General features: G+C 40.9%; 1 protein-coding gene across 1 annotated transcript; it reads right to left on the reverse strand.

Moving 5' to 3' along the window:
* Window positions 1–606: 606 nt before the first annotated feature.
* Window positions 607–27347, reverse strand: LOC150087541 (astacin-like metalloprotease toxin 1). Its single transcript, XM_090372525.1, has 8 exons — window positions 27104–27347; window positions 26007–26108; window positions 4336–4403; window positions 4161–4236; window positions 1741–1858; window positions 1451–1626; window positions 1069–1293; window positions 607–782 (listed from the first exon to the last, which is right to left on the reverse strand). Exons 1-8 carry the CDS (start codon window positions 27345–27347, stop codon window positions 607–609), a joined length of 1185 nt encoding a protein of 394 aa, XP_090228651.1.
* Between the last annotated feature and the right edge of the window lie 45 nt (window positions 27348–27392).

Genomic DNA, 27392 nt, shown 5'->3' on the forward strand with positions numbered 1-27392 from the left:
AACCAACCTGCACTTTTGATACCATGCATGATGGATAATGATCCTCGTGTTGTTGACCCCAAATCCGCACACAACCATCCACGGTGTGGAGTAAATAACGAGACTAATCCGACCAGCACACCTTCTTCCAGTCTTCTAACGTCCAACTTGCATGCTCTTTGTACCAGGCGAGTCTTTTACGCCGATGAACTTTGGTTAGGAGAGGATGCCCGAAGGGTCGTCTGCTGGTATAACCCATACCAACGAGCGTGCGATGCATTGTCATGCCAGATATTGTTTCGGGTTCGCCCATGTTGTATTGTGTAGTCAACTCTTTAACAGTGCTACGCCTGTACGAGTTGTCGGCTAGGCACCAGCTCGTCGAGCATCCACAATCTGTCCTTTATCGAAGTCCGATAAATCCTTCCTTTTACCCATCAAGCTCGGAATTTTACTACCTACTGAACCACTGACACCTTATCTATGCTATGTAGGTCGACTAACTGCGTGCTCTGGTACCTCACGTGGTCGATGAGTCGCATTCAGTTTCCATAGGGGTGGTCATAATTCGATGATCACTCAGTGTATATTGGAATACTTTTATATTATTTGATTTTAAGTCGAATTTCAAAAACATTGCAAAATTATAATGAAATGTAACTCACCCGTCCTTCCTCCAATGGTACCCTGTCCATATGAAAAGTCCACCTGTCCATTAAGGGTATTTATTTCAAAGCCGCATCTGTCGTTTTCAAAATTACAAGTCATGTCGGGCATCGGAGGTGGAGTTGGACGAACCTGACCTACAAAGAGAACATATCGATCTTGAACCAAGAGAATTCATTGATATTGACCTTCTGATATACTTTACTTGTAAAAAAGTTGTTCAACTAGCACGATTTCAAAATGTTTTAAGTCGGCAATGTACTAGCCAAAGGAAATCAAACGATGGTGGAGAGATGATTTCTCTCATAAAATCTATATGATTCATTTGAATTGAACATTGCCAAGACAGCCCTTCGTTCAATACGCTCACGATTTTGCATAGTTAATTTAAATTACATTTCATATATTTTAGCAACCACTTACCATAACATTGGTACAATTTGTTGACTCGTCTGATGTCACTTGCACTCAATCCTGGTTTGTAAATGATGCTGAGTAATGGCTGACCATTTTTGGCATCCATGGTGTGTAGCTTGTTGTCCTTTGAAAATGCGGTGTTGTCGTACAACATGACGGAGTCGTAATCAAAAGTTTCGCCCAGCAAGTTGTTGTTCCAGTATTGCCGGATGTTGAAGTTGTGCGTTTGATCTGGAAAATGGATCAAAATTACCACAGTTACATCAAACACTAGCTTATTAATAACCCATCAAAACTGTGAATCCAGAAGCTTAAACAAGAAGTAATTGCATATTAAAATACTCGGAAACTTTAAAGTCATCTTGAATGGTTCTAAAGAGTTACTTACTTGGCCACATGTTGTTCCAGTGGATTGTGAGATATTTATCCCTGTCGGACCTGTTCTGTTCATGGTCGAATCCGATTGCGTGTCCCAGTTCGTGGGTCACAGTTTGTCTCCAGTAGCACCCGTCAGTTAGAGATACATCTTGTGGTCCTCCCTGCATCCCAAGGGATGAGTAACATCTGAAAAGAGTTCATTGATTTCTTCGTTATGATTGGACAGTGATTTCTACAAAGTTATTGAAAAATATCTCTTCGATATAAATGCAAATTTGTTGTTATTCTTACGATATTTACCCATTAATGGGTCTCATCACGATGTAATTATTATCTGTTGGAGCCCTTGGTCGAAATCGCACGCAGGTGTTCTTGTGGTAGTCCTCAATGCCTTCCATAATAATATTTCTGTATGGAGCTGAAACAGTTTAAGTGTTATTAATAAAGGTACTTAGCTAGAATTTAATACGAATATTGTACATTTTTATTGAATCAGCCTAAAATTGAATAAATCTTTTTTAATTGTTAATCAATAAGGAACCGATTTTGTTATCAGTGTACTAAATGTATAAATCATGACTTATTGCTATTTGCTTCTTTTATTAATCATATCAGAAAAGTGAAATGGGTTAAATTACAAATATTATTAAAATTCAGGAAAAAATAGGTAAACTGCATTACGCAAGTGTTGACATATTACTAAGGTACGTGTTTTGTTTTATTAATTAGTCGAACGCGTTCGTGTACTTAATCAATCAATAACATTACTCTGCATTTTGAAAAATATTCGCCGATGTTTTCTTAGAAAATGGCGTTTCTGAATAATTTTATAATGCTGATTTCATAAATGGCTTCTGTTTTTCTTTCATCACGTCATGGTTCTTCAAAAATCATGGAAGAATATTTGTTTTTTCATAGTTGTCCTTTGAAATTATAACAAAATGCTACTTTTACTAGACTTTTATATTTAAATATTTTTTTTTATATTTTGGAACCACTATTAAAATGGGGAGTGCGGTAACTAATCACTGACCTCTCATTTTAAAAACTAATCTGCAGTCGGTCTGATTTTCTTGCACATCCTTCTGCTTTACAGTCCCTCTTCAGCATCTAGCAATAGTTAGCCATCATGGTGATGTTCCACCTTTCCTGGTTTCTCATCGACATGTCTTTAATGTCCTGTTGAAAACATTTCACCCTGTTCTTCAATAGCACGTCCCAAATTTTATGGGAAGTTGTCCATGTTGGAGTGTAAAAATGTACCTTGACACTCATGTGCAACTTTACTCTTTGAAGTTTGCCAACATATTTTCAACTATATTTTGTACTCTTGTTGTTCCCTAAGACGTTCTCAATAACAGACCTGAAATGGTTCCCTAGTTCATTAGCATGAGCATTAGTAGAGGCATATGATGCAAGACAGCAAGCTTATACAGCGTTAGCCAAAAAAAAAAAAAAAACCCTCCACATTTCACCCATCCATTCGCTCCAAAAGTTTGAACATTTCTTCCTTGAATTTGTTTAAGCTATCAACTTCCACAACGGCAGATGGAAGTTTGATCCAGCAATCAACCACTCGCTGGCTAAAGGCATATTTCCGCCCATCTATTCGACAACTGTCTTTCCTCAATTTCAGTTTATGCTCCCTCAAGTTTGAAATCTATGCAACAGGAAGAATTCCATCAGCATTGAGCCTGCTCAATCCATTCAAGGCCTTATACACCCCAATCTCGCTGGTATCTAGTCTCTAGACGCTGCAGTTTTCAGAAATTTAAGCCTTTCTTCGCAAGAGCACCCCTTTGTTACCCTCACCAGTATTGTTGCCCTTCTCTGTACTCGTTATAGCAACTCTCCATCTTTCCTAAAATGAGGCTTCCAGACCTATGCGCAGTACTCAAGATGTGGCCTTATACAAGGGGATAACATCTCCTTATCCCTGCTGGCAAAATGCCTGTATATCATTGACAAGACTCCATGACCTACTCTGGCAGCCTGACTACATTGTTCAGAAAACTTCACATCTGACTGCACAATTACCTCCAGGTCTCTTTCATATTTCATAGGTCCCTCGAAATCGCGGTCCTTCATCAGACACACTTTAGTTGTGTCTATACCATGAGAAAAACGTCTTGTGTCCTAGAGGATTTTTTGACTTAAGTCTAGAAACAAGAAGTTCTGCAAGTTCCTTTGATAAATTTAAATCTGTTGTCAGATCATTGAGTTCAGGCTGTGAACACAGTTGAGGAATGAACTCAATGACTTCAGTTCCGTCTTCAGAAGCTTCAATTTAAATGGAGGCCATGCAATCAGCAGGTTATTTCCATGTGGACTGGTCTAATGGCAGATGGAATATTGCGAAATGGCATAGCCTCCTTTTTAACATTTTTCCACAATCTCAATGCTTCATTAGAGGTTTGGCAAACCTTACGTGGAGCCCATTATCATGGAGTTTCACTCCAACATTTTTACACAGTACACATTTTTTTACAAAATTCTGCAATGTCTTCTCTTTGCTTGAGCAGTACATACCTTCCACGAATATAACAAAATGATTTCGGATTGTTCGGCCACGTGCATGAAGACATTTCTAAAACCAGCCTAAAAACTGAGTTAAAAATAGGTTTGCAAGCTCAAAAACCATGCAGAGCGCAGTAATTGAAATTGGTAAAGAAAAGATTCTCTTGCATCTTGACTATTGTAAAAGAAAACTTTACACTTACAGAGTGAAGAGTCGATCACATATGGAACTACACCCCCTGGCCAATATTTTGAAGCATCCACAATGGCGTTCCTGTCCTATAAGTAATTTATTTCAGTTTAATGAATGCTAACAATAATATTCCCTTTTAATTTCTCTTTTCTCAAATTCTTAAACGTAAAATTTCAAATACTTACAGCGTTTGGGTCAATCCCCGCTATGTCTCCTTGAAACAAGTCTGTAAAATAAAATCCTCTCTTAATTTCTATTTCCATTTTATTTTAAATAAGTGAAAAATTATTTCCACTCACAAAATTAGACAGAAAACTTAAGTTTTACTTACTCTCATTTTCCATTGCAGAGCGCAATAGTTTCACTGGAAAATAAAGTGCAATCGATTATTACGTTTCTAATATAGTGATCCATGGTAAGATATTAATACCTTTACTGTATCTTGCAGTTAAAATCGTTTTGGAAAGAAGGAGAAAGACTTACCATCTTCTGGTGTGGGCATTTTATTGCCCACTGCCAGAGCCACCACTACCAGGACCAAACGGATTGAATTCCACATCTTCGAGGACTTAGCGCGTACTTGGGACGACCCTGTATTAATACCCAACTATTCGGACCACGTGATAACAGCTCCGGGTAAGAAATAGATAATAGATAGATAGAAAAATATCCTTGGATTTTGATAAACAACAGCTGTTACTTTCTCAAAGAGATTACTTATCGAGCAAGTTTTCCTGCATTCTGATTTCACGTTGGAACACACACGCCTGTGTTCAGTACCAAAATGAAAAGTCAGTTGTGTTTTTTTTATGTAAACCCCAAACACGAGAGGTATTAGAACCTGCAGTACTTAGTACCGTGCTTGGGTTGGAGGTTGAGAAGACGAAAGAAGATATTTGTTGACATTGGACTTGAACTTCTGTAGATTGTAATTTTCAGGAAATACGTATGAAGGAAGGTTGTTCGAGAAAACGGCAGTTGAATGAATAAATGAGGAAGATGGAAAGTTGGACAGTAAATGGATGTTGGCTGGTGGCTGCACGTGTTCGGACTGTTTCGAAAGAGAGAGCGGGAATTATAGAAGCCAATTCAGAAGAACAGTGCCCATGGAAGTATCTGTAGAAGAGGCATGCAGCAGAAACAGTGCGTCTATGAGAAAGCGAGTGGAGAGACTGTGTTAGAGATGAATCATTAATTAACCTAACTGCCCTCTTCTGAATGGAATCAAGAAGCCTGAGAGAGTTTTTGGGGGCACCACCCCAGATGTGGGAACAATACGCAGTGGCAGGGCGGATTTGCGATTTATACAGAGTGAGCAGCTGTTTGGAAGAAAAGTAACGCTGAGAGCGAAAGAGAAAACCAAGTTTTTTAGATGCAGAGGAAGCAATATTTGTAATGTGCTTGTGCCAAGAGAGATTAGAAGTCAGGGTAATCCCAAAAGTGATATATCAACTTGCCTAGAAATCGGACTGTCACCAAAGATAAGCATAAGAGCAGAAGAATCCTTTTTGCGAGATATAAGACAAGACTGAGTTTTAGAAGGGTTGAAATCAACTAAGTTTTCTTTGCCCCACTGGAGAATTACCTGAAGATCGGCATTTAGGGAATTGGTAGCAGATTTTCGAGAAGTTGAAGCTGATTGAGCTGGACAAGGTTTCTCAAAATGGAAAGTGGAATGCAATGTGCTATCATCGGCAAAACTATGGATAGGATTTCCAGTCGATGAAAGAAGGTCATTAATATACAAGAGGAAAAGAGTGGAGGAAAGAACTGAACTTTTGGGGACACCGGCATTAGTGGAGAAGTTAGAAGACAGAGAGCCATCTACCATCACCCTCAGTGAGCAATCAGAGAGAAAACTGGATAACCAATTACTAAGAAAAGTTGGCAAACCATAAGATGGAAGCTTGTTTAGAAGACCTTTATGCCAAACACGATCAAAAGCCTTTGAGATGTCAAGAGCAACTACTTGTGTTTCACCGAACCTTTCCATTGAATTAGTCCATAAATGGGTAACATAAGCCAGAATATCTCCAGTGGATCGACACTGACGGAATCCATACTGGTGATCGTTGATCAGACGGAAGGTTTCTAGGTAGTTTAAGAGTTGGTGGTTAATTGATTTGTCCATTACTTTAGAAAGAGTAGAAGTAATTGCAATGGGACGATAATTGGATGGGAGGGATTTGTCACCCTTTTTAGGAACTGGCTGGATATGAGAAAATTTCCAAGCAGAAGAAAAAACACCTTTGGAATAAGAAAGTGAAAAAAGGCGGCAAAGAACAGGAGTAAGTTCAGGAGCACAGGTTTTGAGAACAAGTGGAGAAATACCCACTTGTTCAAGTGGGTTTTTCTCCACTTGTGCAAGGCCATCGGGACCTGGAGCTTTCGCAGCATCAAGATTCATCAACATCCTTCTGATATCCTTTTGGTGGAAGACCACAGGAGGCATTGAATGGAGCGTGTTGGGTATGGTGGGAGGTGTTTTACCAAGATCATTAATACATGAGCTGGAAGAAAAATGGGACGCTAGCAGGTCAGTTTTATCCTTGGCCGAAGTGACAATAGAACCATCTGGTTTTGACAGAGGTGGGAGCAGAGATGAATGGTAATAAAAATATTCTGCAGAAGTTGTAATTATCTTAATAATTACCAAATTGTAGTAATTATATATTTAACCTTGTGTTTGGTCTTAATAAATATTAAGAGTATATTATTAAAAATTTTATAGAAATACAGTATTCTCTTTATTATCAGTAGGGGAGACAAAGTTCTTTTAATTCTTCAACATAAAATATAAAATACTTAAACCGTGTGGATCAATCCCCGCTGTGTCTCCTTCAAATAGATCTACAAAATAAAATGTTGTCTTAATTCCACTTTCTATCTCTATTTTTTCTATTTTATTTTAAATAATCACAAAATTGCTTCCACTTATAATAAATCATTAAATGTTATTTAGTGGGATTTTCCATTGCAGAGCGCCACAGTTCCACTCGTAAATAAAGTAAATTCGAATATTACGTTTCTAATATATTGACCCATGGTGCAGATATTAATACTTTACTGTATCTTGCAGTTAAAATCGTTTTGGAAAGAAGGAAAAATGACTTACCATCTTCTGGCGTGGGCACCCTATCGTCCACTGCCAGAACCAAAGATGTGGAATTCATTCCGTTTGGTCCTGGTAGACTTAACATGTTCTTGGGACAACCCTGGAAGCACTGGAATTAAATGTCAGCTGCATGCACATCATCAGTTGGAAGGTAACCTGGAAAGCATTTTACAGAAAAAATCAAGGTGATTGTGGTATCAGAATCCAGCAATAGGGCAGTGGTAACTCTGCCTCAACGAATGATTGTTGTTGATGTTTAGTGTTTATAGTCAATTATGTTGACTATAGACATTAAACTGTCAAAAATATTCGTGCAGCCTTCGAGAAAGCATATCAACAAAATAAAGCAGACTGATCGAGACGTTTAGTTTAACAATTTAACTGAAAGTCATCATAAAAATTCTATGTTAGCAAGAGACCTATAATCGAACATTGGGCAGTTTTCCTGTTTGCTGGACGAAAACACCCAAATTTCTGGGGAAAAACCTTGCTATCTGTGCCTGGGACCGACTAACTCGGCCACGGAGTGAAAAAAGCCCACTAAAGTTCCTCGCGTCATCGACGGGATTCGAACCTGGGCCTTTTCCAACCGGTGTGGGGAGGACGGTAAAGATACCACTGTGCTATCAGCGCAGACTTTGAAAATGGTCACGCTGTTTAACCCTTCGTCACTATCATTCATGAAAATCACAAAGAACAATGGTCAGACAACTGATTCTTAGGGAACCCCACTCCTGACAATGCAACAATCTGAATAACAGCCATTAATCGCAACTCTCTTGCTTCTGCCCTGCATCCAGCAATCCTAACATATTCCAGCATATACAGTAAGTCACGTAAGTCAAACACCTTGCAAAAATCCAAATAAACCATATTGAAATTGTTCCATACATCCAGGTCACGAGAAGCTGTGTTTTAATGGCTTAACACTTTAGTCAAATATGATTTTCTCTTAATAAAACCATATTATGTGTCGACTGAATGCCATTTCTATTCTAAATGACCCTGGCCTTCTTCATTATTCAATTCCCTTCACATGGTACGTGTTGAAATAGGGAGGTTCTAGGCTTGGTTGAATTCGGATGTTATTTGCTGCACACTGGATGCCCTACTTTTTCGTCAAGTGTACCTTAAAGTAGTATGGCGGATCCGCTCTTGGAGTATCGTTTTTCTGCCAAAAGTACGCTTCTGAGATGTGGAAGAACCGCTTTCTTTCCATTCACTAAAAACCTTTGAGATGGATGCTTTTGAGAAATCAGTTATGTTTTTCGTTTGTTGAATCGTGGCTTCCAATAAACATTCACCCACGATAAGACCTTTTCAAAGTCTGATTGATCACACGTTTCCTCCATTCTGGCTTCACATTGCTGTAGTCGTTATACTCCATGGTAATACGTCATCACGCCATCTTACAGTTTTATTTGCATTTATTCTCTTTTATTTGCATTCCTTCTGTCTGTGACTATTTTAATACAACTTTTCGCATTATTTTGGTCAGTGTGTGTACCTTTATTAAAGAACACGTTACCCGTTTTCCTGGCCACATAATCCCCCAATAAAACTAATTCTCCTTCAAACAGAGTAGTATACACTTCACTGTTTTGTACAGGAGGGGCCAGAACCGAGGATTCATCACTTGGGGGGTAACGAGATACTCCAGTCTCTGCCGAGCTCGAAGTTAAATGTGTTTCCAGGGTACTCGCCAGTTTCTTCAGTGACTCAAATTCTTCTAGTAATACACAAAGTTTTAATTTGAGGTCAGTACACTCCTTGCATTAGGTTCAAACAAATGAATCTTCAGATAAGCTTAATTTTTCTTCTACACCGACCTCTGGATGAGCCTTTTATGGGCCTTTTTCACAATTTGGCTGAGTTAGCCAGGCTCAGGGTTGCATGGTTTTTCTTCCGAAACACTCGACTTTTTCTTTCGTTCACTAATTTGACCACAGAACACACGCAACTGACAGACATTATACAGAGCAATATGGCCTAAGTTGCTGATGCACCAAAACCCTACAACAATGGACCAACCAACCTGGTTTTATGGACCAGCACATAAACCAAACATAATCTTATTGAGTGATGAATCACCATAAAGGTTTTTCGATCTGATGGCCGAGTTCAGATGTCGCGAATGTCTGGAGAACGTTATTTATCAGAGTGTGTCACCCCAACTGTGAGGTTTGGTGGAGGTGCTGCAACCGTTCGGGGTTGGAACATTTCTGGAACAGTTAATGTTATTACTGGACAACTATTACATTGAGTTATCAGTATGGAGAGAACCCCTTTTCGGTTTCAGCGTCCCAGTGCACAGTGTCATAACTGCACAGCCTGTAGTGACTTGGTTTGTAGAAATGGTTCTGCAAGAGTTTCATTGGCTTGCCTACACAGCCTCTTAACTCCATTGAACACCTTTGGGATGAAGTAGAACGTAGGGTTCATCCCCGTCCAAATTTCCTGAAATAGGTAGATGTATTAAAGGAGGAATTAACCAAAATATCGCCTTTCTGTTATGAAAAACTGATGCGAAATCAGCCCAAAAAATGAGTAGATAACATCGACTTAAACATCCGTGTCAGTTCAATATGCGGTGGTGTTCCTGCAGGTTGTGTATTGTTTATGTTCTGAAAGGGAAACCTTAACATCTGCTGTTTATTCCACTGTTCGATGCTGCAAGAGATAGCCTTCGATAGCCAGTTGTTAACTTGTTGCTAGTTGGAAATCCACACCTGGAATGTTGTCTGATATGTGAGATAAATGTCAAAGGTCCTTCAAAGATAACTACTATCGGAAGGACAAGCACATTGCCTCTGAGAAAGTGATCAATGGTGTCTCCCTTTTAGGTTTATCTAAATCAGAAATATGTTCGCTGCGTGTCACTACACGCTTCCAGTAATCATGACATCCCTGTTTGCTGAAGATGGCGAACAGAGCGATTATACTTTTCAAGCTGCTGACTCTGGTCATCAATATTGCAGAGGATTACGGTAATTTAATCAATATCCTTAGTTGATATGTATAATATCAGCGCGCGTAGCACAGTGGGTGAAAAAGGCTGGTTCGAATCCCGTCGATGACGCCAGGAATTTTAATGGGCTTCTTTTTTCACTCCGTGGCTGAGTTAGTCGGTCTCAGGCGTAGATAGCAAGGTTTTTTTCCCCAGAATCTGGGGTTTTTCGTCCAGCAAAACAAACAAATCAACCATAGAACTCACGCAATTAAGAGACATAAGACACACAGCACGGCAGATGAAGTTAATTATTCGGGTGGCCTAATATAATATAATAGTTTTGTTTTTGATATGTATAATGAATGTGAATTTCGTTTTGTTTTATTTCCATCTGCCATTTTGAAACAAGATGGCCGCCACTCATGTCATTAGTCAAATATATAAAGTTAAATTTATTACGTTGGGGTAATGAATTTAAGTTTAGTTTGGGGGGGGGGGGGTTTCATTTCATATTGTCGATTTAAATGTCCTTTCTTGGAACTGTAAACAGTTCTTAAGCGCTCTTTTCTTTGACTTACAGTTGAGACAATCGAGGTGTGGGTATGCTGGAAATAACTAACACTCTTCGCTATTGGTTCTAAATATCGATGACGTAGCGATAAGAATAATTATTAACTTTATTCGATTTTTGAGACTACTCATTTGAATGGACTGAGGACATCGATATGTTTGCGCTGATGTTTTGCTGGTGGAACCACGAATTAATCTGTTTTCCTCATCGCAGATTTCTATCATGATGACCTAGGAATCGACCGAAACGGTGTACGTTTCTCAATAGCTCAGTCACTTCTTAATGCCTATTATATTTTATCTTGATTTACCTTCTCATCTCTGAGTACGCAAGAGTGAAGTCTTCTGTACTCAGAGATGAGATATTCCCGCACCACTTCAGCTCTATGTGCATTGCCGTTGTCTTGCATGAAAAAAAAAAATCTGGGAAGCCAACTTCACCCTTAATACCTTGCACATAGAGTTCGTGTATCTGTTCTCAGCCTCTATGCGCAGTTGCGGTACCCCTCACAAAAATATGAAGAGAAATGCTGCCATTGATCATTATTCCATCCCATACGAGAACACCACCTCCAGCATAAGTGTCCCTTTCTCTAATGTTGGAGAGATGGCATCGCATTCCTCGTTGTTGCCATATGAAACAGAATTTGTTTGTAGGACAGAACGGGACTCATCAGAGAAAAGAACTATATCCCATTTGTCAGGGCTCCCAGTCACATGTTCTTGGCACCACTTTTGCCAAGTTCTGCGGTGATTTGGGTTTAATAGGATACAAACCATTGGATTCCTTGAGCTGAGTATACTTAATTGCGCCTTCTTGAATTCACAGTACAGTTGAAAATGTTTTCACCTGTGGCCTCAGCAACCTCAAGAAACAGTTTATGATAGGACATCTTGGGTTCCGTCTTGCTGTTAACGTCAGATAGGGATATGTTCTGGTTGACTTAGCCCTCAGGCGATCATGGCCAGCTCTTCTTCTAATGGTTCCTGTCTCCTGAAACTGCTTCCATAGTGCCAAAAGGACACTACGTGATACGTCAAATCAACGTGCCACCACTGCCTGCGACTGGCCGGCTTCAATTCGTCCAACGGCCTGCCATCTCAAAGAATCATCTAAACGACGATGACTTTCCATCCTCAATGTGTTTGGAGAATGTCAAAGCCTGGGACTGAAGTGAAGTAGTCGCAACCTGTGTTCTTATAGGCATTAATAAATTGCATAGTGTTTGGCGAGGTGGTAGATCGATTTCTATTGGATATTCCGAATTTACACGCCAGGATGCCTATTAATTTTGTTACATCAAAATTGGGTATACATTCTCGCCTAAAAGTTTTGAATTACGTTTAATATATATTTTTTTCAAAGTTTTTATAAATAGGCCCAACCTTTATACCAATTTTTATTAAAATATTTTATGTTATGTATAAAAAAAAATTAATTAAATCGTAGTTCAAAAATATGTTCCGAAAGGTGTAGAAGAACATTGTAAAAGATTCTTGAACAAAGTGGGAGTATTGTTTCAATATTACCACTAGAATATTTCACATGATTCTGGAGTGTTTTGCAATAATATAATTTGAGAAGTGAGAACTGTAACTTATAAAACCGAACACCGTCTTCAGAAAGAGTGTTTGGTGGATACTTTGTGTTTCGTGACAAACATGCCAATTTGAGTGTCGAAAAGAGGAGTTCTATTATAAATCTGCGTTAAGAATCACATATCAATACGCGTGAGTGGAAGGAAGTTCTAAAAAGTTTTGATCTTGGTCTGAAATGGAACATAAACCTAAACTTCATACGACATTTCGGGTATGTAAAGAAGAAAACGTACGCAGCACTATGGATCTCCAGACAGGAGCTGGTGGACATTAGGAACCTCCACCCCCGATCTCATTAAGAAATACATCTTAAGACGCGACATACCTATCCCTCTCTACCCATCTCAGATTTAGTCCTCTGTCCACTGCCATCAAGGCTTTCCTGGTTTTAGAGTACTGGGTGCTGAGATGGTTAAACAGAATCACTACGTAGCCATTTACCATCTCTATATGCCAACTTGGATGTCACACCTTGGTCACAAGAACGCAGCTGGGAAGTCCGGCGATGTTTTCTGTGCACCACTATCAAGATTTACAACGATCTCCAAGTACACCCAGAAAGCACATACAGCACACGGCATCCTTCGCATACCACGAATATATCTAACCAACTGAAAGTTCATAGGCCTGTTACTAGAGGCTGCCCGCAGGATTCATTCTGGGGCTCCAGTGTTGGACAATGGTATTTGATACCTGGCTGAGAAAAGAATACTCAAACACCACCTTCCTTCTATACGCAGATTACCTTACCATGCTGGTAGAGGGAAACTCCAAAGCCCACATAGAACAACAGATCAATACAATCATGACACACCTCCAAGACTGCACTATTCACCATAAGCTACAGATCTCCCCACTTATATAGATGCTCATCAGGGGGAAATTTTAACCGGCAAGGCCACCCACTGTTAGGTACAATGGCCGTTAAAAGCGTGGCCAGCACAAAATATCTTGGAGTAATCTTTGATTGCAGACTGTGTTTTCTCCAACATCTCAGATATGTCAAAGAAAAAGTCAAGACGTATATAAGAAAAATTATTAATATTACTAAGAAAGAGTGCGGCCTTAAATCCCGAACCTTAAATCTATACAATTGTGTTGTGCTTCCAATCATAACGTATGCAGCAGGGGCATGGAGGTATAGAGTCAACATACAGGCTGTGAGAAATCAACTACTACTGGCACAAAGGGGCTGCCCTCCTAGCAATGACCAGGACTTGCAGAACAACCTCCAACTTTGCACTCTAGATCCTTACCGGAAAGATTCCCTTTGATATGGAAATTGTTTATCACCAGATAAAGTTTCTTCACAAAAGGAACATACAGGAAAATGCTCACAACATCCAGATAGACCTCAACATTCCTGCTAAACATGATCTGACTAGAATAAGAATGCTATTAGTCTTGGTGGCAGGAGAAATGGAACAACACAGCATGGAGCAATCACCCGTAAATTGCTACCAGAGGTAGCTGAGAGGTAACAGCAGAAACCACACTAAATGGTTCACTCTAGGGCTCCATGCCCTATTCTTGTTAATGGAAAACTCCACAGGATGGGCCTCACAGACACCCCAGTTGCACCTGCAGAAACAGGGAATCTTGGGACCACCTGATTTATGATTGTCACATGTACTTGGACATCCGGTTGAGACTGGCTGCTACCCCAAGATGAAGCACCGGAATTAATGCAATTCAGACTAACTATGCAGGTATGCTAATGCCCTGTTCAAGCGTAGGACAACTATTACTCAAGAATAGCGCCAACGACATCGTGACATGTAAATCTAACAAGATCAGATTGATCAGACACATTAATGGGACCAATCCTTCGACTGTGACTTATCTAACTTCATTCATAGTGATATCCACTGATGAACACTTCACTTGGCCTACAGAACACCCCTTGGCAGAAAACACTGCAGACCCTGATCTTCCGAGGGTGGGATCCTCTGTGCTGACCACTGCCTGGGGATAGGATCTACATTGCTGACCCCCACCTTGGGTCCGATCTTCACTGGTGACCCCTACCTGAGCTGGAATCTTCTTGCTGATCCTTACTGAGGGTGGGATCTTTGCTGTCTACTCACCCCTACTGAGGGGGTGGGATCTTTTCTGCCTGCTGACACCCAATTAACGGTGGAATCTTCACTGCTGACTCCTATTTAGGGGTGGAGTTCACTACAAGGAACCGGCGATACCAACCCTGCAAGAGCAACACAAAATCTGCGAAGCAATATAATCTATATCACTCTGCGCTTCAGCCCCCCCCCCCTTCATCCTTAAGGAGCTCGGCGCTGCCGCTACTAGGATTAAAAACCGCAAACGTCCAGGACTAGATATGATTGAACCAGAGATACTGTAGAAACTGCCCCGCAATTGTTACTCAACCCTAAAAACAGATGTCTGGAAACTGGAAAATGCCACGGGGCGTGGAAAACCATAAATACAAAACTAATACTCAAAACCCTGTTAAAAACTAGAATGTCTGTAGTCATATAGACCCATCGTGCTGCTCTCATAGGCCAGCAAATTATATGAGAGATTGCTGCACAAGCGGATTCAAAACCACAACGAGAGGGCAGACCTGGCGGCTAAGAACCAGTTTGGCTTTCACCAGAATCCTCCACGGTGGACGCACTTGGAAACCTGCTTAGGAAAGCACAAGAATGCAGGAAAAAATACTTACTAGTCATTTCGATTGACTTCGTCGGGAGCGCTTGACTCACTTTGGTGGCCGAGTGTCCCGGGCAGACTGAGGGAGGCTGCAATCCCCATCACCCTATATAAGGTAATGGAAGACTACTTATCATCCAGGAAAGTGGAAAAAAACGCAAAGTACCATAAAATTACAAGAACTGTACACAGCGCTGTCAGGAGGGGTCGGTCTTGGGGAGCATGGTCACCTAGAACTGAAATATACTGTATGTCAAAGGGATTTTGAACAAACTGGATGATTGTTCCTTATTCAAGCATGCTCGATATTCTAAAGTAGCTTTAATATCTTTGATCTAATTCTCACTGAGGAGCCTAACGATATCAAAATCTGGTCAGTGGAAGAACGAATAGCAAGCAATGGCCACAATACGATTAAAGTTCCATCTAAAGAAACTGTGTGGTCAAAGGCAAGACAGAAGTTTCAATTTCAGGAGAGGACACTTTAATGGAATGAGAAATTTCTTGGGTTCCATTAACTGGAGAGATTACTCTGTGGTGCCGACTAACCTATGGGAAATATTGAGGCTATTTCTCGAAGCCACACATGCATTTAGTTCCATAAAAGGTTCTAGGAAGGGTACTGCTACTTGGTGCATCGGGGTGGTTGATCATGTCTGGTTACTGTTGTTATTATTACTGTTGGTCGAGAACTGACTGTCCTACAGGTGGTCAGGATCGCGGCTTTATGGAGTTCCATTCAAGTGTTCTCTGGGAGGCCTATTGTTGCTACATACTTATGGAGGCTCTTTGGTACCATGCCGGTGGTTGACACAACCACCGAGATGGTCATTACTTCTTCCATGTGCCACATATCTTTGACTTGCTTTCTTACGAATCCTGTGCACTTCCTGATCTTTTCATCGTAGCTTTTCTGGTATTCGTTATGTCGATCAGATAGGTAGCCATTTCCTTCTTATCCACGAGGGTTATGTCTGGACTTTTGTGTGGGATCGTCTTATCAGTTACTATGACGCTATCCTAGTACAGTTTGTGACTAGGGGACATAGTGACATAGTGTTTTTTGACAAGCGGCACCGCTGCTTTCGTAAAACTCCGCATTTGAATCTCTTGTGAAGTAAGACAGTACAGTACTGTCAAGGCCAGATGTCATATGTTAGTGTATGTTCATGTTTGCTTAGTGCGGGTTATGTTGTTCATCTGGCCGCTTAGCCTGGGGTCCGTGGAACGCCACAGATTGATAGTTACCGTCACTGGCACTGGGAGCCGGACCAGGTAAGTGGGAAGAGAACTCTGGCTGGTCGACCCCGGGGTTAGCCTGAGCTTCCCAGGGAGGGCCAAAAAAATAAAAATAAATAAATAAAATAAAAAAATATATAAAAAATATAAAAAATAAATAAATAATAAATAAATAAAAATATAAAAATAATAATAAATAAAATAAAGATAAAATAAAATAAAAAAATAATAAAAATAAAATAAAAATAAATAAAAATATTTTTTTTTTGAAATAGGAGAAGGGGTGTGTGTGTGTGTGTGTGTGTGTGTGTGTATACTGTGTCGGGGTGGTTCCCAGGCATATGCCCATCTCCACCTAATTCTTTAAATAAAACAGATAACTGTAAAGTGGGCCTGAAACATAGCTAAGAAATTGAATATTCAAAACAAGAGCATTTTTAGATATAAATTACACTAATTATATCTAAAGAAAAATAGTCAAATTTTGTATAGGAAAGGTTAAACTTGTATTAAAGAAATGTTTATGAACTTAGTATGTTGTTTATGTCAGGTCACTCTGCCATCAGGAAACAGCTGATATCTTCAGCTGTAGGCTGATGCCCGACCCTGGGCACGTGGAGCCGGACCTGTCTCTACTATTGTATACTGAAGTGCAAGGCACTAACCTGCACCCAACAGAGGAAGTGCAATACTGTTGGGTGCTAACATCCCTGGTCTCAGGCCGCCCAAACCCGAGAACCAAGGAAAAAAAAAAAAAAAAAAAACCACCGTAGTGGTACATGTTCAGGAGCCACAGACCGGACAAATAGCTTCCCAGACTGAAGCACCCGAACCCAGATGCAATCATGCATGATTCACATATGCTGCCAACTCTAGATCTGAAAAGTTCCTTATGATTGTTCTTCTGGCAAACACAGCGGCAGCAAATCTCTGCAGAGCCCGGAAGCTAGATGCATCTTGTAAAAGGATCTCCACGTTATCCTCAGTAAAGGGAGAAACCTCGTCGAAAAGTCGACGACGCTCTGATCCATAAAAAGGACAAACAAACAACACGTGCGTCCAAGTTTCTGCATCACCACAAGAACACCACGGATCAGGCTCCAATCCTTTTGAAAATAGTTTGTCACGAAAAGATCCGCGTCCGGTCAATATATAACTTGTAAACATCGTAGGACAAAACCAAGAAGACACTGTCTTTGACATAGCAAAATCCGCCGCTGGCCCCACTCCAGAAGGAGTATTTATGTGAGTTCCAACACAAGTAGGAAAATCAGTATTGTTCTACACCTCGAAGAGAAGAGGTGCCAGCAAGTGAGTGGGTCCCACATTGCGCAAGAGCCCAGTGTCAGCAATTTAATCTTCTTCAGCCAAGGGTGATTTGTAGGCAATGAGCAGTGTCCCATGCTGGGTAGAGGACTTGGATAATCTTAGGGGATGAGAGGAGGCACATGGATTCATGAAGCTCAAGGATTGCTTGGAGTTCTTGTGTCTACTGTAGAAAAGTCCTTTTTTGGGTTGGTGGGTTTGTCAGATAGCTTCCTTTGTGAACGTCGAGAGATTCCTGTTAGGTCAGGATAAAGATCAATGAGTTTTCGGTTCATTATAAGATGGGGGTGCGCTGAACAGTTTGCTGTAGGTGAATTTGACGCATTTCAAATACAGTCTGGGCAAAAGTAGTGAAGGCTTTGTAGTTGGTTTCGTCAATTATGTAGAGATGTTCCTGTCCACTGGGTATATTTCCAGTTCTGGTAATTAGGAGACTTCTAGGTAAATCACAAAGAGGGCAATTATACATGAGGTGAATCTAGTCTTCATTGTCACCGCATGTGCAGAGAGGAGAATCGGTGAGAACCAGAGCATGCAGCTTGGCCCGAAACGATCCATGGCCAGTGAGGAAGAACGAGACGTGAAGGCCTGGTGAGTACCACGGAGGAGGTTTTGGTGCAGTTATCATAACTTGTGGAAGAAATCTTTTAGTTGTTTCTCTCTTGGGAGCAAACAGCTCCCAAGATCTTTGCCAATGCTGGAAGAGCTTAGAGTAAATCTGTTTCATTTCGTTTTTTGGATCATTAGCTAGATCGAGTGTTATATCCAGAATGGTGGTGGGAATTCCTCTCTTTATGCGGTATGCAAGGCCGCAACGAATAACCTTCAGGTCCAGAGGAAGAGTACCTGCTAAGACCTGCAGGGCAGGATTACTGACTGTGCAGCAAGCTCTAGTCACGGTGAGTAGGATATTGCGTTGAATTGTATGTAATTTTGCTTTATTACATGCAATGATGGCACGAGGGAACCATACGGCTGCACCATAGCACACAGCTGGTAAGAAGATGGTTTTGTAAAGTAGCATGAGAGTCCTCCTCTTCAAACTCCAGTCTGTTCTGCTAATTCTTACGATCATGGCAGTATAACGACGTATTTTGTTGGAGAGGTAATTAAGATGAGGTAAGAATGTTAATCGGGAGTCGAAGGTATTTTAGTTCTGTTTTGAGTTGCAATGTCTGCCCAGAGATTTTAATTTGGGGCGGTCTTCTTATGTCCAAGGATCCTTTGAGGAGGATACTCTTCGTTTTTTTCCCCAGAGATGATTAACTTGTGGTTGTTTGCCCAATTTTGGAGGTTCATTAAGGCAGGGGAGGCAATTTGCTCAAGCTGAGTTCTAGAATCAGCTTTGATAAGGAGGATGAGGTCATCTGCATAGGCCATGCAGTCCACAGGACCTAGATCCATAAGAAGAAATTCATCTAGTATTAAATTTCAAAAGTAGGGTCAAAGAACTGAGCCCTGTGGACACCCTCTTATCGGGAGGTTTCTGAAAATTTGTTTGAACAGTTACTGAACGGTTGAAGAGGTAGTTCTGGAGACAGCGGTAGAGGTTGAGTGGAATATTGAGTTGACATAACCTCCTGACAATGCTGGGCCACCAGATAGAATCGAAGGCACCAGCAAAGTCAATGGAGATGGCCAGTAGATATTTTTCTGTGGTTGAGTTTGCTGTGTTGAGGAGATTGTTCATAGCGTCTTCAGTGGAGCATCCTGGCTTAAAGCCATACTGCTTTGGAGAGTCTAAGTTGGCTGTCTGGTAGTAGGTGGATAATCTGGATTGAAGGAGCCGCTCAATTACCTTTCCCAAGACCGGGAGAAGAGCAATGGGGCGGTAAGATTTGGGTAGAGTAGGATCTTTATCTGGACCTTTTAGGATGAGTCGAAGCACCGCCTGTTTCCAAGAATCAGGGAAAATTCCTTTTGCCAGGCATTTGTTGAACAGTGCTAATAGGTGGTTTGGGAGATGTGTTGCTGCTTTCTTGATGATCTCAGCCTCAATATTATCATGACCAGGGCATTTATTTATTTTTGTTCTGTCAAGTGCTTTGTTCATTTTCTCAGAGGTGAAAGGAGGGTCTATTTTATTGTTGGAGAAGGCCTGGTTGTCTTGTTTAATTTGCTTTTGTTCATCATTGACAGGACTCTCATCAGTCTGAAGTAGGGCATTCAGAATATTATTCATGGATTCAGCCCATATATGTGTTGGATTGCCATCGGGAGTCAGGGTTGCATTTAACATCTCTCCCCTGGGCAGCTTGTTCATAACAATGCGATAAACGACCGCCCAAGGATCTGCGTTACCAGTAGTTGTCACAAGGTTCTGCCAAGACACTTCCTTTTTCTGCCGAATGAGGCTTATGTAGTCGTTACGATATCTTCTATATACTTCCCGTAGAGCCTGGACCTCAGCAGGAGGCCAGGAGTGCCTCGCTCCCTGGAAGGCTTTTCGGGCAGTGTGGACTTGGCGCCTTAGGTTTTCTAGTTCCCTGCACCACCAAGGGACTGCTTTTAGATGCTTCTGACGTTTTTTCATTGTTCTCTCACATGTTTGTTGGATTGTCGTTGTTAAGAGGGAGAGATGCTCCTGTGGATCAAGATGGTTTAGTTGGGATGTATCCATTTGTAGCTTTGATTTTATATTGTCCTTGAAGGCATTCCAAACAGCTGTTTTGGTGGAGTATCTGATGATATCGTGGTATATGGGAGGAGTACTATCAAGTTGTCTAGATAGATGGAAGGAGATGGCCCTGTGGTCTGAGGTGGTCCAAGCCTCATGAACCATCCATGATGAGAACTTTTGTGCTATGGACCGTGTGGCGAGGGTAACGTCAATGTTGCTTTCCCACAGGTTATTGCTGAAAGTAGAAAGGTGATGTGGTTGGTTAAGGACCTCAAATGGAGAAGATGAAAGGAAATCTTCTAATCGCTGTCCATTCTGGGAAACTACGTGGCCATCCACCCGGCTATGCCATAGGCGAGATCTACAATTGGTATCCATCGTTACTAGGATTTTGCTGGAAGGTAAGAGAGTTATGACGGACTGGAGATATTCAATATATGGTGCGATATCAGTTCGTGGTCGGCAGTACAATGAGACTACGTGCAGAGAGCCTTGTTGGCAGATAATGTGTACACAAACACCAAAGGGGTGCATAAGGAGTCGATCTTTGTGACTGTAATTGTAGTATTCCTAATAATGATGGCTGCCCATGGAATATCTGTGGTTGTCTCAATGATCCTATATGCTCGAGGGTAGCCCTGTACCCGTCCCATGTGGGTGTAGGGCTCCTGAGCACAGAGGATATCAATTTCTTCTTTATCCATTTTCATTCTAATTTGTTCGATCACATTTCTGGCTCTTTGGGAATTCAGTTGGAGAAACTTGAGGACGTTGGTGGAATGGCGATTATGGTGTACAGCCATAGTCGGTTTTGTTCTGTATGGTTCTCAATACTCTTAAATAGATTGGACATTTGACATCCCGGATGGAGTGATTGGGATCCATTTTTGCTGCTTTGCAGTTGGCGCAGTTAGTGGCTCGATTTTTGTTTGGACAATTGTTGTAGGTGTGTCCGCGTTCGGCACAGTGGCTACAGGTGAAGTCTTGTCGGGCACAGACATGGGATGTGTGTCCGAATCGGAGGTATTTAAAGCACTTGATGGTAGATATGTGCTCCTTGATCCGGCAAGAGCTCCAGTCAATAAATAATCGTTGTTGTTGGGATAATATTTTCCATATCTTCGGGGAGAGTTCGACTACCCAATTGCAACAAGTACCCAATCTGGATTTGGTCGAGTACTTGACTTTAAGTTCACTTTGGATTTCATGTCTAGTGATATGATCAGCAAGGTTCCTGTCATATATTTCCTCAAGGAGGTCATCTTTGGAAATTCCTTTTTCGACATCGAAGATTACAATAGATGGGCCTTTTGGTTTGGGTATCTCAGCGCTAAGACCAAGTTCATTTATCTGTGAGATTTGAATAATGTTTTCTGCATCTTTTTTGGAAACAGTCTCAATGATGATCCGAGAATTACGGATTTTTCTGAGGCTTTTAATTTTTATGGTTTTCATTTGAGGTTTCAAGTTGGTAGTAACAACCTCCTTGACAACCTTCCTGGGTCGCGCGAAGGATGACTAGGTTTTGTTCTCTATTCTTTCTGGTATTGGGAGGGGCAAATAGTTTATCTGCCATTGGTTGGATCCTCAGCGCATCTGAATAGGACAGGGGGCGCCGTGGCATTTCACTTGGTTCCCGGTTCTTGGTCTGATGATAATCATTAACCGTGATATTCGGTGCACTGCCCATAAGGTGGCAGCCAATACTGGGTGGTGGTAAGGCAGTGTGATTGAGAGGATGGGCATTAATTTTTGGCCGTTGTACCATAGCAGCATAAGTTGATTCTGAGATAGGTGTAGGGAGAAGTGCTGGCCGAGTCTGGCGGTTTGATTGTGATGTCAGATCTGGGAGGAAAGAGTTCTGAGTGTTATGGCTGGTCCAAACTGGACTGCTGAGGGCCTTTGTCAGAGTATAATTTGTTTCCCTCAATTGTTCATTAATTGCTCTTAGTTGTTCATTCTGTAGTATTAAGTCATGTAACATTTTCTCGAGGGTACCCCACGAGCCTGTAACTTTTTGGGCAGCTGGCTTGGTTACTCTACTTCCTTCAAAGCGAAGGCAGCATTCCATCATGGACCTGAGGATCATAATTTTCTCCAAGTGAGAGCAATCCTTATCTAGTGAGGACTGCATGGAGTTCAGTTCTTCTTCTAGGTTCTCCCAGAGAGCAGCTGAAGGAGAACAAGTTTTAGTGGATTTCTTTGCTTTTTTTTTGGGTTTTAGCCGTTTTCGCTCAGCTGGAGGGGTGGAGTTGTTCATATTGGTGCCCACACTCGCGACCTCCTCATCAACAATAATACTATTATTTGAATCCCGTTGCGAGGAAACATCAGTGCCTAACTTAGCTGGTTTGTGGTTGAGCCGTTTAATCAGAGCTGAGTTTGGGCAGGTGTTTTCAAGTAATTCCTCGTTGCTCGAGGTGTGCCGTTCTCTGCATGAAGGGCGCAATAGCACAACTACGGGAGTACTGTTTCCCGTTTGAGATTCAATTTTTGGCATATTTTATTGTTGTTTATTATTACTATTTTATTTACTATTATTTATTTATTATTACTACCATTATTACCTTATTTATTTTTTTTATTTATTTTATTTTTTTATTTTTTTGAAGTTGTTCAAAACAGCTAGAATTTATAGCCAATTAGCAGGAAGCTTCTTAATGCCAACTCGAAAAACGTAGGTTCGCTAAGTGAAACAATATGGTGGCGAACAAAGGAGACTGGCGATAAACATGGTAAAAGGTAAAATAAACTGCTAGGATCTAAAATAAAGACGTTGTATGTGAGGTGACCAGTTTAAAAGTTTCCTGGGAGAACTCGCTCCCACTCAATTTCACAGTTTACAGGTTTCACTGCCTCAGTGACACTATCGCTATGGCGACGTGGGTTTCCATAGGGAAGATACAACAATATATTCACTTGCTTGTAAAATGGCCTTCCCACATTAAATAAAATGATAAAATTTTACCTGCAGGTAGAGAAAGCGATGCTGCATCCACTGAAATGGTCGTCACAGTCCAGGGAATTGATAATCCAAAGTAGAATCCGTATTTTATGGAAACACTCTAAACATCGTTGCAACACAGGGAATGAACAGTAGCGCCACTGTGTGAGTAGGGGATCTCTAGTAGGGCCTGAAATTCGTACTTGTAATACGGTACAATTCCTTTGATAAACTGGTATTTTTGCGCTACCTTCTGATGTACGCTGCCCGACAAAATTCTTGAAGACGTCTGGAGCTCTTCCCTACATAGCACGCTCCCCCAGCTTGCCACAATTGTGACAGCTGCTATGTAGGGGAAAGCACCAGACGGCTTCAAGACCGCCCCGCGGAACATGACAGATCCATCGGCCTGGGTGATTCTGAACACTGCATTCGTATAACATTTTTGGTCAACTCATGACCTCAACCCCCAGACGCGATAGTGAGGTGATCGATCAATCTCGACACTACTATCACTGCCTATGGTTAGAGTCCCTAAATATATCCAGCTGTCACTGGATATATTTAGGGACTTTAATTGGATTTGGCCTAGTGAATGACTGAACACCCTCGCGCTCATATACGCGCTCTCCCAGTCATCTGATCGTGCACAGCATATTTAGTATAATTTATTCCATTCCATTCCTAACGTTTTAAGTTATGTTTGCATTTCTGTATGTATGTTCCTTTCTTGCTGAGGAAGGGGTTCGTTACCCCGAAAGCTACTTGTCGTATTAAAACTTATTAAATTTACTTTAGTTACTGCTTCCACTGGCTCTGCTGTATTTCTTCTTCAAAAGCAAGACAGAACCCTACGATGTCCTGTCATCAACTTTTTTTTCAGATTGCTGCAGTCAGAGGTGAAAGCATTTCCCAACCGCTTGGGTTAAGCACAATCAATTCAAATGGGTTGTACGCAAGAAAGCGAGTGGTTTGTATCCCATTAAACCCAAATCACCGCGAAACTTGGCAAAACTGGTGCCTGTGACTTGAAGTCCTGACAAATGGGGCACAGTTCTAGACGTTATTTCATCTGGTGACAACGAGGAATGCGATACCATCCCTCCAACATCACGAAAAGGGACACACACTTACGGTGGAGGCGGTGTTCTCGTGTGGGATGGAGTAATGATCAACAGCTGCACCACCCCCTTCATATTTTTTCACAGGGGTAACGTAACTGCGCAGAGGTACCATGAACAGATCCTCGAATCCTATGTGAGACTTTTTAGGGGTACGGTTGGCCCGGATTTTCTTTTCATGCCGGACAATGCCCTGCACATAGAGTTCAATTGGTGGAGGAATATCTTGAAATTGAAGATATCCAACACTGCCGTGACCAGCGATCAACAGACTTAAATCCGATCAAACATGTGTGGGATGCCCTTGGGTGTCGCATTGCAACGTCGACAGCCAACTCTTCGTTCACTCGGTGAGCTAAGGTCTGCGCTGGTGGAAGAATGGGATTTGTTGCCATAGAATCTTATAAACACCCTTTTATCGAGCATGCATCACAGCTGTCAAGCCTGTTTAGCCGTTGGAGAGGATCATACGTCGTATTGATGTCATGTGACCATATTTTCGAGTATTTTGTTTCGACTTCTGTAGTGTGATCTTTTTGGTAATTTTTATAATACCCCTATAAATGTCCCGCTTCATCGCCAGCTGAACGAGGTACACCACGTTTTCCACGGGCTCTGTTAATTTTGTCGAGCAGTGTATTCTTCACCGGATCGTGTCATGAGTGTACTCCGTCTGGGTGATCAACCTGCTTCCTGTGGTGATGTGCTGGATTGCTTCTGGGGCTAGGTGGCTTCGACACCATGTGTAACCTGTTACTATGGGGTACTTAGCAATGTATTATCTATAGTTCCTGTTGTTGATTAACTGGTCTCTGTTGGCGAGCATGAATCCTTCGGTTTCGGGGAAGAGCTTCCAGTTCGTGAACCATGCGTTGGAAGCTATCTTATCTAGGTATTCTTGATGGAGGTCATTGTAATGTCTGCCATGGAGTGCCTTCTTCGCCCATAGTTTTGTCTTGTGTCTGTGCGAGTGGGATCTCCTTGTTAATGCTGTGTGTTGTTTGCCTTTTTGTCTATTTTTATTATGTCTTGGTATATTGGTGCTGTGTTTTCTTGGAAATAATCGCGCAGGTTCTTAATCTCCTCTTGTTCAATGAGATCAATCTGTCACCTCCCTTTTTCTCTCCGGACTATGGTCAATCTCTCGACGACTTTGGGTGGAAGCTCTTGGTCATCCTTGTCGATTTCATAATTATCCAAGTGTCCAGCTTGGTGTTAGTCCAATGTATGATCATGAAGGCGTAAGTTAATGCAGGGACTGCATAAGCATTTATGGCTGTGACAATGCTTCCGACATTCGACTTTGATTTTAGTTTTAGAAAGCTTCTCAGTCTCTGATGTGTTTCTCGGTTAGGCGGACCTTAATCTCCTTGTTGCTGGAACAAACTTCCATCTGTCTTCCACAACTTCCACAGATGGAAGCTTGTTCCAGCCTTAAATAAATTCAAGAAGTTGACAAGAAGGTTTTAGAAGTTGACAGCCTTAAATAAATTCAAGGTAGAATTAGACAAACATTTGAAGCGAATGGTGGGTGAAATTGGGTGAATTTAAAGAAGCCAAAAGCAAAAGCTTTTGGGTTTCATTTTCATTTCACTGTGTATTAAACCTTGAATTTTCTATCATTTCTTATTTGAAAAGACGTTTACACTTGTTGCTTGCTCTTGTATTAACATATTTTCTAAATTTCCTTTCAACTTACCTGCTGATAAACAATTTTCCTTCCTGACATTATTTAATCTTGTTTCTTTACATGAATGTCCTTTTAAGTGCACATCAAGTGTTAGTGTACACGTTCTGTGATCTGAAAATTGATTTAACAGTACATAAGAATTAGCATACTTCAACTTTTTATGTTTGTTGTAAAGTGATCTAAACAAGAGCTTACTGTTCTATTCCAAATAAGGTGTGTTCAAACCCATAATCGCAGAGTATTTGCGTATCACATTATCTGATTCATTAGTAAGTATATTAATATTAAAACCTCCTAAAAGTATAGTCTTATAAGCCTGTGTCATCCCCTTGCATTGTGCTTTCCAATTTCTTTCGGCAGCTCAGAGGAAAGAAACATCGAAACTGTAGAAGAACTCACGAGAGTGGTAAGGGTCTAATCTTCAGTCCATTATCGTGCAGTTTACCTTTCTTCGACACACGCACCTTCTCAGTGTAAGGATCACTTATCCAAAGGCAATACAATCTCAAGGTAGTACCACGCAAATCCAGGTTATTTATATCCCGGCCCAGTCCACATACGAAGGTGGAAATTTTACATGGATTCATTAGAAACGAAATTGGAGTGGAAGTTGAAGTTCGTGCACTTTGAACCAGGGCTTGGGAGTAGTGGTGATTTTGGGGTTACTCCTTGTCCTACTCCGGAGTAAGATATTTTTGCTTAATGTTACTCCTACTCCTACTCCTATTATACTCCTCAATAAAAAATATTTCGTCATTGCCGCATGACTCATCAGGCTACTTTTTGGAATTATGATTACATTATGATTATATGGTAATCACTATTCAGAATTCAAATGGCTGTAGCTATATTTTTTTTATTTAATGCAAATTTGAAATTGCACAATATATATTTGATACAAACATTATTTATTCAATACAATGAACTAATACGCTAATTTTTAATTTTATTTAAGCAAAAACTAGTAAAAACTAAAACTAAACTATACATTGTCTTTTAGATTGAGTTAGTTCTCAAAAACAATATGGACACAAACAAATCTTCTTTCATCGAAGCACGTAAATCAGATTTTATTATTTTGAGTGCTGAAAACAGCCTTTTAATACTGACTTGGGTAGGTGGTAGAGCAGTTTCTCTGCGCTCCATAGACTGTTTGATTCCATCAGCATTGAGACCACCAATTTGGGAAAACTTGAAGATTAGACTTTTCCATTCTTTGTAGAATGATCCAGGTGTTAAGTAAGGCTCATGGAACTTTAAAGTCGCATTATATGGGTGGCGAAGTAATCTTTCAAGCTGCTCAACTTCTTCCCATTCATGATCAGATAAAGTTATTTCAGGATTTGCCATATCAATAGAGGCTTTAATTCCAAAAAACGTTTGATCATTAAATAA

This window comes from Mastigoproctus giganteus, chromosome 4, assembly GCF_048544385.1.
Source record: "Mastigoproctus giganteus isolate SK-2022 chromosome 4, ASM4854438v1, whole genome shotgun sequence".
Classification (NCBI taxonomy): Eukaryota; Metazoa; Arthropoda; class Arachnida; order Uropygi; family Thelyphonidae; genus Mastigoproctus; species Mastigoproctus giganteus.

Coding starts and splice junctions, on each gene's coding strand:
- LOC150087541 (XM_090372525.1), bottom strand. CDS start 27,347: ATGGCAAATCCTGAAATAACTTTATCTGATCATGAATGGGAAGAAGTT. Junction 1,627..1,740: donor GTGATGAGACCCATTAATGG/GTAAATATCGTA, acceptor AACTCTTTTCAG/ATGTTACTCATCCCTTGGGA. Junction 783..1,068: donor CAAATTGTACCAATGTTATG/GTAAGTGGTTGC, acceptor TTCTCTTTGTAG/GTCAGGTTCGTCCAACTCCA.